We start from the raw sequence: 13,004 nt of genomic DNA on the forward strand, positions 1-13,004 counted from the left end.
GCGCGGGGGGTGGGGGTGGGTCGGCGTCGGCTACCCCACCCCACCCGGGACAAGGCACCGTAGTCCCCGCAACCCCCCCCCCCCGCCGGCTTGCCGCCTTGGCTGGAGGGCTGCCCCCTTCACGGTGGGCGGGTGCGTGGGCTGCTGCCCCTCCGATAGAAAGAAGGCAAGAGAACACCTCGGGCCCTTTGCCTTGGGCCTTTGGTTCAGCCCTAGGTGGTGAAGAAGAGGGTGTTGTGTTGAGCATGTACAGAGTGCTTGCTTCTTACTCCCGACTAGCTAAAGCCACTGGCTTTCAGGTGGACATTCACGTGGGGCAGTTTGACCTGGTACAGAAATGCCAGGATGGAGAAGCTGCCTCGGTTGGATTTGTTATCCCCACGCTGCTGTTAAAAGCTCAGAGCGGTGGGGTGGGGGGGCCCGTCTGCCACCCTCCTACGCACCCTGGGGGAACTCCATGTTCCACTTCCGTCTCACTGGGCGCGTGGTCATGTGTGCAAGAGCCCTTCCCCCGTCTTCCTTTGTTTACATGTGGGTGGGCCATCTCTGGGCAAGGCCCCCTGTCCTGGGGCAAGCCCCACCCGGATCCACTTGAACGTGGGGGCTGCCAGCGTCTGGGGCCGGCCACGCTCCTCTGCTTTCTACCGCCAGGTTAAATAGGCAGTGGCTGTGTCTTTTTCTGAACATAAACAGGTGTGTGTGTGCGTGCGCGCGCTTTCTCCCTTTGCTTTTTCCTCTTCATGCTGGGAGAAAGTTTCATCTGCCAAAGTTTTGCAAGTTGACAACTCTTAAACTGTGTCCGTGATTTTGCCAGCTTCCCCTGCAGGTTTGAGAATTGTGAAAAGTGGGCTTGGAGATTTTTTTGTTAGGGAAGCATTATTTTTACAGGCCAGGGTATAAATGCACAGAATAAATAAATGCCTTCACACATACACATAGCAGTGGCAGCTTTAGCAGTCAGCCCAGACTTGCATCTCAAAACAGGAGATATTTAGTCCACCGGAGGAGCGCTCAGCGTCTTCGCGAGTCCCAAGAAGTCCCATCCGAGACACAGTCAAGAACACCACAGCCTCAAGTCTTCCCTGCCCTACTCTCTCAAATATGTGTTCAGTAATCCCCGCTTCTCTTAAGGACTAGGAAATTTTTTTTTTTTTAAAAAAAAGTTGTGATTGTCAGGTTCCTGAATTCTTTACCCAGTGCTAATTTCTGTGCTTTTGTGGAACACGCAGCAGCCCTTAGTTTGCGTTTCGGCACATCTGTGAAAGGATAAATGATTTGTCAGTCACAAGCAGTGTGTTTTCTCTGGTTTAATCATGTGTTTTCTAAGTTCGAAAATGTGGGTAATATAGGGGGCATCCCCTTAAGTCAGCCGAGAGGTTCTTGAGAGGCTGTGCCTGAATCCGAGGGATTCTTTTCCCTCTGCAGAGTTCCAGTTGTTAAGCCGACTGGACACACACACACACACACACACACACACACGTGTAAAGGGGACATTGCATGCCTGTGCCTTTAAGGGGTCCAGGGAAGAGGGAATTTTGGCATGGGCTACTTTTCTCACCACTCTCACACACAAAAATACAGGAGTGTAGTGGGTGTTGTCGCTGTTGCTGTTTTGTTGTTGTTCTTTGCATCACCTTGATTACCTTGAACTGGGGGCCTTCTAAGCGAGGTTCCATCCTCTTCCCCATACTTGCTGTGAAAGAATGAACCTAAATCATTGCAAATTATCTAGTGGTGGATTTTGAGCCTCAGTTGTTCATTTGAACCCCTCCTGACTAAAATGTACTTTCTCTCTCTCTCTCTCTCTCTATCAGCAAACTAAGTACTGGGACGCATGTGCGCATATCCCCATAAACCAAAGGTTGATTGCTAAATAACCCAAAGTTGATTGCTAAATAGCAGGGCATCCTGTTTTGGTTTTGGTTTTTAATGCTTTGGAGTTGTAGTGTAAGCTTTTCTCAATTAGCTGCTGCAATGAATTGATTAAAGCTAAAATTGCAGCTTCTCAAGGCATGTGGCAGTTAACTGGAGGCCAAGGCGAGCATTATGGAAAGGTCGCCTTTGCTGGGAGGGTAGGATGGGGGTGTTGGACAGGGACTTTCCTTGAGCAAAGGAGTCTGAAGCCCAAAGGGGCCAAGAGGCAGTGTGGTGCAGTGGTTAGAGTGTTGGACTGGGACTCAAGAGATCTGGTTCAAGTCCTGCTTGGCCATGAAGCTCTCTGGGTAAATTTGGGCCAGTCACTTACTCTCAGCCTAACCTACCTCACAGGGTTGATGTGAGGATAAAATGGAGGAGGAAGAATAGAATCATTTAACCCCCCCTGGGGCCCTTGAAGGAAAAAAGGTGGGAGACAAATGTAATAAATAAATAAATAAATAAATAAATAAATAAAATGCAGGGGAGGAAAGAAACTTCATGGCCTTTTGCAGATGTAACACTTCACCGTAGTTAGTGCTAACCATGGCTTGCTGTCTCAACCGTGGTTAAGATCCCAGGTGCACAGGCTATGGCTTACCTTATCCTACTGAGGTAAGACCTGTCCTCTGGAGGACATGCAGAGCGAGGCCTGCTTGACTCCTTGCAAGCGGAGAAGCTGGGAAAACTCCCTTAACTAAGGTTTGCTTGGTACAGACATATCATTTGCGTAACCAGTGTTTAGTGATCTGTCCTGGCTTGCAACATGTTTCCAGGCCCAATTCAAAGTGCTGATATTATCTTTCAAAGCCCTAAACGGCTCGAGGCCCGGTTACCTGAAGGATCACCTTCTTCCATACATACAGTACCTGCATGGACCCAAAGATCACCTTCAGAGGCCCTTCTCCAGGTGTGGAAGTCCCTGCCCGGAGAGGTTTGCCTGGCTACATTGTGCCAGGTGAAGAGGCCTTCTTATTCTTCCACATGTTTTAGTTCATTCCTTTTGGTTGCTTTTAAATCTGTTGTATTTTAAAATCTTTGCTTTGCTGCGAGCTTTTCTTTGGGTAAACAAACATGGTTAAAAGTCCCGCCTGTGCTGGGACTTGGTATTCTGTTTGGAAGGCCGTTGGGTGCTGCTGAGGACATTGAACAGGCTACGCAAGTATTTGGGGCCTCTGCCAGAATTAAGAGGTGGGTGTTAAACATTTAAAAATGTTGGCTGAAGAACGCCTGGTGACTGCAAGACTTGAACTGCTGTACTTCACAGGTCACCAAAGAGTGAACACCCGCTCTCCCAATTCAGTGCAAATAATAACACACGCTACTTAGATTTCATTTTTACTTTTAATCCACAAGCCGTGGATGTCTTGTACATGGGAGAGGCCTTCATTTCCCAGCTGGAGTTCCTCCGATGCACCGTTTTTGGAGAGTGGGGTGGGTGGGGGTGGGGCAGAATCTGCCTTTATTTTATTTTATTTTTTCAAACTCTTGGCTGAGAAGTTGGGAGAGCTCTCCACGAAAGAATCCCGAATAGCACCCAGATTGGCTGTGTTCTAGGGAAGGCCGGTGATTCTCAGAAGCTTATCGGGGGTGGGGGTGGTCTTTGGGAGAGTCACCGGTCATGGATGTGCTTCCTTTGAGTCAAGTTCGGCACATGCCGCTGTGGGGTGGGGTAGGGGAGGAGCTGGGTGTGCACTAGGCGCATTCTCAGTCCGGACCGTGTTGTGGTGACGCGCAACAAGCCCGCCTGGCCAGTGTGGGCTGAGAGGAGTCCCTGGATCCTCCTCAGTGGCCAAAGGTTCTGTGCCAGAACCTTTTGTTCTCCTTCTCCCTCTCCCTCTCTCTCTCCTTCTTCCCCCTTCCTTTCTTTTCTCCCAAAGTGGCTGGGGCGCCAGTGACGCAACACAGCAAGTCACGCGCCCCCCGGGCGGCTCGCCTTCCTCCAGGTGAGGAGGCCAAGTGCGCTCACCGATACGTGTCGGCCTACTGCGCACTAGCCGGGCCCTCCACCACGCACCGGGCGGCCGCTTGGCTCCTCTCCAGCTGCAAACCTCGCTTCTCTTCAGAAGCCTGATGAAGTTGGTGGCCCTGCCCACGCCTCAGCCGCTCTCCTAAACTTCCCTGCTCGGCTTTTACAACGGCGGCAGCGGAGAGCCTGGGAGGGGACTTCCTCCTATAGTGCTAGCTAGAAAAGGCCATTGTGCATTAGTATTACTTTAAATAGGGGAACCTACCGAGCGGTTCTATTTTGGTGCGGGCGGCTGCTGTCAGTGCGCGTCAAAGCTGCCTTTTCCTGCGGCCGGCCGGGGACTTCGGAGCACGCAGGCGGGCAGGGCGCTGTGCCCGGGGGTGGGCAGCCTTCCCAAATGGATCAGCTTGCTGGTTTTGCCATCGTGCCCGCCGATGCAAGGTACGGGCGGCCGGGCGGCCTCGTGTGGCTGGGCTCCTGTTCGGTGTGGTTGCGCCAGAATGTGGGGAAGCCATTCTTGAAAACGGGCTTGGGGTTGCGTCACGATCCGCTTGCTCGAGGCTTGGCGTTGCTGAGAGGTGGCTGCACTTCTGGCACCGCGTAGCTGCCTTGTCTCTGTGTGCGTGTGTGGACCGGGGGGGGGGGAGTATTGGCACAACAGTCTTGGGCCCGACAAGGCCTAAAAATGGGCTCTGTTCAGGTGCGTATATATCTATGCTTGCGCTCTGGAATAGAAAATGATAAATGTCTGCTCTCTTAGAGAAGCTAGGAACAGTTGTGGGGAAGGCCCTACGTAAATGCGGCCGGCCGTTGGACCTGACAGCTCTTGCGCCCCCCGTCTGCTCCCCGGTTTCCCAATGCCTGAGGTGAAGCAGGAGGTGTGTGTGTGTGTGTGTGTGTGTGTGTGTGTGTGTAAGGAAGCAAGGGTGCTGAGTCATCCACAGGCTGGTCGAACTGATAGACCCAGGCAGCCGGGGGCCCACGCGGGGGCAGGAGGCCTGGGCACCGGCCGCGAGGCATGCTGACATGACTTTCTGGTCCTAGCTCCGGAGCGAGCCTCCCAGGCCCCACCGTCTCCTTGGCCCCAACGACCGGCCTGCTTTGCTGAACTCTGCACGTGCTTCAACCCCACTCGCCGTGCTCTACTGCCACTGCGGCCTCCCCTCAATAGCGTGTGGCTCTTCACGTCCCAGACTCCAGTGGGGCGGCTTTACTCCCAGCCAAGCTCGGCTCAACATTTTATGACTGACCCTTCTTGCTTGGAAGTCATGGAATATTCATAAACATTCCAACTATTTGGCCACTGGATGAGAGGATGGACTTGCTGACGTGCAGCTGCCAGGTGTGTGTGTGTGTGTGTGTGTGTGTGTGTGTGTATATATATATATATATATATATATATATATATACACACACACTAGCAAATATGGCTTGCATTCTACAAATGAAGGCCTTTGCCCTGATCCAAGGGGGCTTCAGGTATGCAGGGGGGGGGGAAGTCCTTCCCCACAGGTGCACAGACAGTCGCCCTCTTTCAGCCTTTGCCTACTTCACAGGGTTGTTGTGAGGATAAAAATCCGGGGTGTGTGTGTGTGTATGCCACTCCAAGCTTGTTGAACAAAAGGCAGGATATAAATATGAAAGTACCTTAACAGTTTTGGAATCCCCATCAGTGACGAGTTAGTAAATGTATACAAATTGTGTGTGTGCGCGTGCGTGCGCACCATAGGTAGCCGATTCACCGTCCCATTAACATCGGAGCCCCAGCTTCCATTTGGGTGCTTCTACAGTGGACAGAATGGTGACAGCTACCAAATCTTTGCTTGTTTGTTTTACTCGGCAAACCCACCTTCCCCAACCTGGTGCCCTCCAGAGGTGTTGCAATGCACACCCCATCCCCAGCCAGCCTGGCGTCCAAGGTCTGTGGCGGGCGCCGGGTTGGGGAGCCCTCCTGGGGACACGTTCCTTCTCCTCTGCCTCTTTCGTGGCAGGCGTGGGCTCTAGAGAGGCAGCCTGTGAGTTTGTTTGCGCACATGGGCTGCAACGGACAGGCTTCCTGTGCCAGCAGCATGCGCTGCAACGATAAACAGCAGCACGCCAACATTTTGCAGGAGGGGAGGGGGAAACTGCCAGTGCCTAACCCATGCTGGGCGCTTTAATGCTCTGGGGCAACGCCAGCGGTGAAATCCCACGCCTTGCGTAGCCTCGCTTCCTTACCCCCGCTTAGGACGTTTTGGAGGGGCACCAAGCAGTTCTTGAAACTGTGGCGGGGCCCTCCCTTGCCCCACCTCTGAGAGGACGGGGAGGGGGCCCTGCTAGCCGGGAGCTTTGTCCCCCAAGGGACATTCACTTGGGGAAACGTCTGTAGCTAGACACTCCTGTGTGTGCGTGGTCTAAATCAGCCTTCCCCTGGTGTTTGGGACTACAACTCCCATCAGCTCTAGACAGCATGGCCAATAGTCAGGGATGGAGGGAGTTGCCATCCAGAACATCCGGAGGGCACCAGGTTAGGGAGGGCTGGTCCAAATCCGCTGGATCAGCCTAGACTACTCTGGCTAATAAGAGCAAGCTCACCCCTGGGGTGCCAGCAGGAGCCCCGTGTGCGGTGTGGGTGTGAGGGGCCATCTCCCTCCCTCCCTCCCTCCCTCTCCGCCTGGCCCATGCTGTGTTTTCACGCCACAGGCGGTGGCCCTTCCAAGGCACGGTGTCCCAGGCAGTGAGTGACTGCAGTTTCTAATCAATTAAATAGGCTGGTCAAACACACCGATCCCTCCGCTCATAATAAGTACAAAGGAGAAGGGCTTGTCGGGTGTTTAGAACCATAGAACAGTAGAGTTGGGAGGGGCCTATAAGGCCATCAAGTCCAACCCCCGCTAGGGGCCCGTGGCTTTCAAGCCTTGCTCTGCAGAGCCTTGCTGGGGTTCTCGGTGAGCGTGCACCCTGGCATAACTCCACAATCTTCTCCCGTTGGCATACCTGGAGAGGGGATTCCAGGTTGACACGGAAAATTCAAAGTCGACTCATGTTGTCAGACTCCCCAGTGCTTATGAGGTCCTGGCCTCTTTTCTCGTCATCATCATCATCGCCACCTTTTTCCTTTTTCCTTTACGTTACTTGCTCTCAGTTGTTACATTGTTACATTGACCTCAGTTGTGCTCGGTGATGCTACCTCATACCCAGATCTGACTGGCTACGTAGCCGAGTGGCGTTACCCTGCCCACTTGTGCTCCCCAACTGGCTGCCCCCACCCCGGCGTGCTTCCTAGTTGGCTAGCCCGACTCCCGGTGTCGTCCGTTCTTCGTCTTCTTCCGTCACCTCGCCCGCCCCTCACACCACGTCTCCTCCCTTTTGTTTTTGTTTTGTTTCTGCAGCGCGTCCGAATATTCCCGGCCCCGGCAATGAACGGGCACACGGTCCTCCCTCCAGGCGACCCCGCACACCCCGGTGGCTGGAATGAGTTCTGCGAGCAGCATGCCATCACCACCGCCAAAGAGCTGGCGCAGAAGTACCTCCTCTTTGTCAGCGAGCACCCCCAGCGTGAAGTCCTGGCGGTGGAGAACTTCTCCCTCCAGTTTGCAGACCTCTTCCAGCAGCACTTCCGCAGCGAGGTGAAGGATACCTTTGCCATGAGCCCGTTCCGCGTTCTGCCCTTCAGCAGGGTGCGAGACTACCGGGAGACGGGCCGGAAGCATGTCGAGGGCTCCCCGGGGACGGTTGGGACCAAGGCCGACGTGGAATTGGCCGGCCCGGTCGACAGAGGGCCCGAGGCCTGCCCCAGGATCCTGGCCAAGTCATGGAGCTCCGAGGAACTTGTAGGGACGGCTTCCTCCTTGGCCGGTCCGGGGAGGCGCTTCTCCCTGGACCGGCTGAGGCGGAGTTGGCGTAGCTTTTTCCGCCGGAGGTCCTCAGAGCCCGCGCTGGGCGACGGGGAGGCCTCCGACTCCGTCTTGGCGTCCGGCCTGGCCCGAAAGATCTTCCCTTGGGCCCTCTCGCGGGATCCGTCGTGTCCGGTCCGGAAAGAGGGCAGTCTCAGATACTGGATGGTGACGGAGGCGGCTGTGGACAGCGGGACGCTTTGGCAAAGGTGCCGGCTAGTGTTACAGAAGGCCGAGGCTTCGGACAACAGGGAATATCTCCTGGCGCTGTTCGACCCCCCCAAGGTAAGCGACGGGAGCGGCTTGGCAGGCCTCTCTGCTCTCTTTTTGGCGATGGCTACCCTGAAGAAGCGCAGTGCCGCGGCTTCTGTGATGCAGAGCGTGTCGGCTGGGTGCATTTTGCTTATCCTCACTACGGAAACCTGTGAGGGTGCAGCCATTGGGGGCCGCAGGCACTGGGAGGTTCGGAACAGGCGAAAGAAAGGACACCTTTGCACAGCGCAGAATGAAACGTGTGGAATCTGCCACAGATTCTGCCACGAAAGGTGGTGAAGCACACCGCTGAGGTCTGGGCAGGGAACGGGGGTGGGGGGACCTGGAGCCCACAAGGTGTTCTTGGATTGCAGTTACCCTCAGCCCCAGCCAGTGGTTGGGGATGGTAGGAGCTGTAGTTCAGCATCTGGAGGGGCAACAGATCCCTCACCTCACCTGTGGCTGAGATGCTTTTAAGGGAGCCAGTGTGGTGCAGTGGTTAGAGTGTTGGGGTGACCCGGGTTCGAATCCCCCCTGGGGCTTGGAAGCTCACTGGGTGACTCTGGGACAGTCATTGACTCTCAGCCTAACCTACCTCTCAGGGTTGTTATGGAAATAAAATGAGGAATAGGATCATAGAGAGCTCCGGCTGTTGGGCAGTATAGAAATGTAATAAATAAATAAATAAATAAATAAATAAATAAATACATGCTGCCTTGGGCTCCTTGGGGGAAGCGGGGATATAAATGCAACAAAACAAATGAACTAAAAGTGGCTTAGAGCTGCCTCCAGGATGGGGCTCCCCACTCGCTCCCCATGCCTCCTGTTGCACATGATAGACGTGACGAGCCTGACTCACTCACGAGGTCCACACGCCTGTTTTTAAAACCGATCTGAGTCCTGTTCAACCACCACGACCCCAGCTGGACACCCGGGGGGGGGGGGGAACTGTCAGTCTGCGATGGGACCTCGGCGTCTCTCCTACCAGCGAGGCCTGCGCAAGATGGTTGTTGCTGTCTCGGGGCTGTTCTGGCCGTCTGGCCGGTGCGGCGTTTATTTATTTTATTTATTTAAGCATTTTTATGCCGCCAAAAAAGGCTCTCACGGCGGCTTACAAAAGTATTTCTTGATATAATACTTATATAACAAAATGCGTTCTCCTCCCTGCACTCGTCGCACGGGTGATCCCAGCCAGTCCGGGAGCAGATAGTGAGCAGGATGCCACCCAGTGTAGCTGATCCAGTTTTGCTATGTGACAGTGTTGTCGATGGCGAGTGGATTTAGCTGGGAGGAGAGAGAGAGAGAGAGAGAGAGAGAGAGAGAGAGAGAGAGAGAGAGAGAGAGCAAGTACTGTTGGTTTTATGTATGGGTTTCTCTGCAACAAATGTCTTCTGAGCCATAAACACACACCTTTATCATCGGACGTGAAACGGTGCCAGGAAGGCAAGCGGCACCAGTCAAACGCCGGGTCTGCCTCTGAGGCTGCAGCCGCCCGCCCTTTTGACTCAAATCCTTTCCACAGCGCGAGAGTGGCAGTGTGCTCAGCCAATCAGGTGGCCAACGAGGAGTGCCCTGTGGCAGCGAGCGGGGAGGGCTTCCTTACACAAGCAGGACAAGCGACTAAAACGTACATTAGGGGATGCAGTTAAAAAAACCCACCAAGATCCATGAAATGAGGAATACGCAGTCCATGTATCGCCATGTTAGCTAACGCAGCCTCTGGGGATGGTTGGAGTTGGAGTCCCCCACATCTGGAGGGCACCGGGTTGGGCCAGCGACGGCAAGCGGAAGAGGCATCCCATGGGGGTGAAACACGCATCCCGCTGACACAGACAGGGTCTGTCAGTACTTTGATGACGTCGGCTGAACTCAAACGTTACTAATGTTGGGACAGGGAGACTTTTAAAAGCCTAGGAGGAAGGATGATAATAATAATCATTATTAGCAGTAGTATTTAACAAAGCCCTATGAAGAGAGACTGAAAGAACTGGGCAGGTTTAGCCTGGAGAAGAGAAGATTGAGGGGAGACGTGATTGCACTCTTCAAATACTTCAAAGGTTCTCACACAGAGGAGGGCCAGGATCTCTTCTCGATCCTCCCAGAGTGCAGGACACGGAATAATGGGCTCAAGTTAAAGGAAGCCAGATTCCGGCTGGACATCAGGAAAAACTTCCTGACTGTTAGAGCAGTACGACAATGGAACCAGTTCCCTAGGGAGGTGGTGGGCTCTCCCACACTAGAGGCATTCAAGAGGCAGCTGGACAAGCATTTGTAAAGGATGCTTTAGGGTGGATTCCTGCATTGAGCTGGGGGTTGGACTCGATGGCCTTATAGGCCCCTTCCAACTCTGCTATTCTATGATTCTATTTCTTACCTGCCTCTCCCTCTGGATTGAGGCAGGGAACAACATTAAATACAACAATCCAGTACCTAGAACTGGTTAAAAGAGCATATAAAACCAATAAAATATTAAAATAACAATCACAGCATCTTAAAATTCTTAGGTTTAAAATTCATATGGGTAGGCCTGCCGGAAGAGACTAGACTTTACAGCTGTCTTAAACTCAGAGCATTAAGCCGATGAATCTCCTCCGGCAGGCCCTTCCACAGTCTGGGGGCGGCAGAAGAGAAGGTCCTCTGGGTAACGGTTGTCAGCCTAGTTTTGGCTGACTGGAGTAGATTCTTCCCAGAGGACCTGAGTGTGCGGGGCGGATTGTATGGGAGAAGGCGCTCCCGCAGGTAGCCTGGACCCAAACCATGCAGGGCTTTAAAGGTGATCACCAACACTTTATACTTCAACCAGAAACTAATTGGCACCCAGTGAAGTGATTTTAAAGTTGGTGTAATATGGTCACCGGTGGCCATACACCGGTGTACCGGGGACCAGCCTGGCTGCCATATTTTGAACTAGTTGAAGTTTCCCTACTAGGCACAAAGGTAGCCCTATGTAGAGCGCATTGCAGAAGTCGAGGATCGAAGTTACCAGCGCGTGCACTACGTTTTAGGATAGCGATGTAGGCACCCAGCACGCTTCCTGGGGGAGAGTGTTCTGAGGACTTGCCGTGTGTGTGTGTGTGTGTGTGTGTGTGTGTGTGTGTGTGTGTGTCAGAGAAGACCCTCTGTGCCTGGCAAATAGTTTCCGCTCGGTCCTAGTGCTGGTGCACCTGCACACAACTTCAGCACCCAGGGTTTCTGGAGGGGAGGCCGTGGGAATCACAGATGTTTTGGCCTGGTTTAAATTTCTTGTGTAAACGGTTGAGGATCTTGAACACGTTATTCTCGTCGACTTGAAACTGTCATTCATATGATTCTTTCGGTGGGGTGGGGGAGGCCTCTGGCAAACCCATTTAAAGGTGCAGTGCAGGCTGAGCTGGAGGGGGAAGTTTATTAGCATCAACGTGGCGGAGCAGGGTTCCTAGGCAGCCAGGCCACGTCTTCGTCTCAAACAACAGGAGGTCTTTTTCAGGTCCTCCTTCAGAAGAAACACAACATTTCCAGCTTTTTTGCCCCCGTTTTCTTGTTCTGAACCTCCCCACCCCCGGATTGAGTGTTAAGGTATTTATTTTAACATTTCTTTTTTCCATGTCTTAACTTTCTGAAATGGTTTGTTGTGTTTTTGGCAGCGCGTCTTCCTGGAAAAGGAGACTCGTGTGTGTTTTCCGGCGAATCTGTCTTCGTTCTGTTTCGCCAGTCAACGAAAAGTCCGTCGGTTTGACTTGTGAGGGCTCCGTTAATGTTTATTAAAGGAGTATTTCCCCTCTCCTTGGGTCACCTTCTTCCCAAAGGAGTACAGTGTTATTGCAGGCCAGAGGTCGGCCGCGGAAAGTGAAAGTGGCCCGTTCTGACCTTTGGACGAGGACGTGCAGTTGTGTCTAGGAACAGCCTTCTGTAAACCTGCCGGCCTCTGGATGTGCTGGAATACAAGTCCCATCACCCCCAGCCAGCATGGGGATGATGGGCGTTGCAGCCCAGCACATCTGGGGAAGGCAGGTTAAGGAGAACGTCTCCCTCTCACGTCAGTTTCTTAGGAAGCTGCCTCAAGCTGGGTCTTATTACTTGTCCACGTGGCCCCAAGGTTGTCTGCCGTGCTCAGGACAGCCTTGGGCATCACCTGTTACCTGGAGATGCCATTTTAAATAAATGTGCGGCACCTAGCAGGGGCTGAGCATATATAGAGGTATGCAGAAAGGTGCCTTCTGCTGAGCGCCTTCCTGGGGCCAGAGGTGCTGGCGGGAGGCTGGGCTCCCCTTGACGGATTCCTAGATTTCGCCTGGAGGCACTGGAAGTGAGCGACTTTGGTTGGTCTGGCCCTTGATGGCTGGAATCCTCTCGGCTCCCGGCTCTGCTCTCATTTTCTCTTGGCAAGTAGGAGATCCCCGGAAGCTGTCTGCGTCTGCAAGAATTCTGTCCCTGTATCGCCAGAACCAATGGCTGGAAGCCAGCATCTTTGAAGGCGCAATCCAAGCATGTGCTCTCTCTCTCTCTCTCTCTCTCTCTCTCTCTCTCTCTTTCTTTCTCCCCCTCCCTCCCTCCCTCCTGATTGGCATCCCAAGAACTAGCTCAGGCGGTTAAAGGTCTGGTTCTTCCATGTATGTGAATTACAAGCAAACAGACATTTTTTCTCCGGTCTCCCAATGGCGCACAGTTAGGTGTTTCCTGCCTGCGAGGGGACATTGCACCTTATTTTTGTGGCTTGCGTGTGAGACACATTTACTTAGGAAGCAGGGTGGTTTCAAATAATCTTTTAAAGAAGACGCCGCAGGGAGAAAGAGAGAGAGAGAGAGAGATGGTCTCTCTTCCATGTCTTCAAAGCCCCTGGGGCCTTTAAACAGAAATTCATTCATCCCGTGTACACAGGCCCACAATTAATAGCAGGCAGAGAATGGCGTGTGTGTGTCTGTGTGGGTTGCATTTAAGCTCATCTCCGCGTGCCAAAGAAGGGTGTTTGGGGCTGGTCTTCTCTCTTCTACCTCCTCCCCCCTTCCGCCCCCCCC

The 13,004-nt window shown here is 53.3% G+C and overlaps 1 protein-coding gene across 5 annotated transcripts in view; it reads left to right on the forward strand.

Moving 5' to 3' along the window:
- The window catches only part of SH2B3 (SH2B adaptor protein 3), a 49,236-nt gene that overhangs the window by 208 nt on the left and 36,024 nt on the right, over positions 1–13,004 (forward strand). For 2 of the 5 annotated variants that reach the window (XM_063144108.1, XM_063144109.1), the window contains exons 1-2: positions 4,934–5,225; positions 7,255–8,043. In XM_063144108.1, the coding sequence (XP_063000178.1) occupies positions 5,199–5,225; positions 7,255–8,043 (816 nt within the window). In that variant the 5' untranslated portion in view covers positions 4,934–5,198. Of the gene's footprint in view, positions 1–3,855; positions 4,325–4,933; positions 5,226–5,305; positions 5,363–7,254; positions 8,044–13,004 lie in introns of those variants that run through there. The other 3 variants (XM_063144110.1, XM_063144112.1, XM_063144111.1) reach the window with 3 other exon arrangements.

Source organism: Elgaria multicarinata, chromosome 18 (assembly GCF_023053635.1).
Source record: "Elgaria multicarinata webbii isolate HBS135686 ecotype San Diego chromosome 18, rElgMul1.1.pri, whole genome shotgun sequence".
NCBI lineage: Eukaryota > Metazoa > Chordata > Lepidosauria > Squamata > Anguidae > Elgaria > Elgaria multicarinata.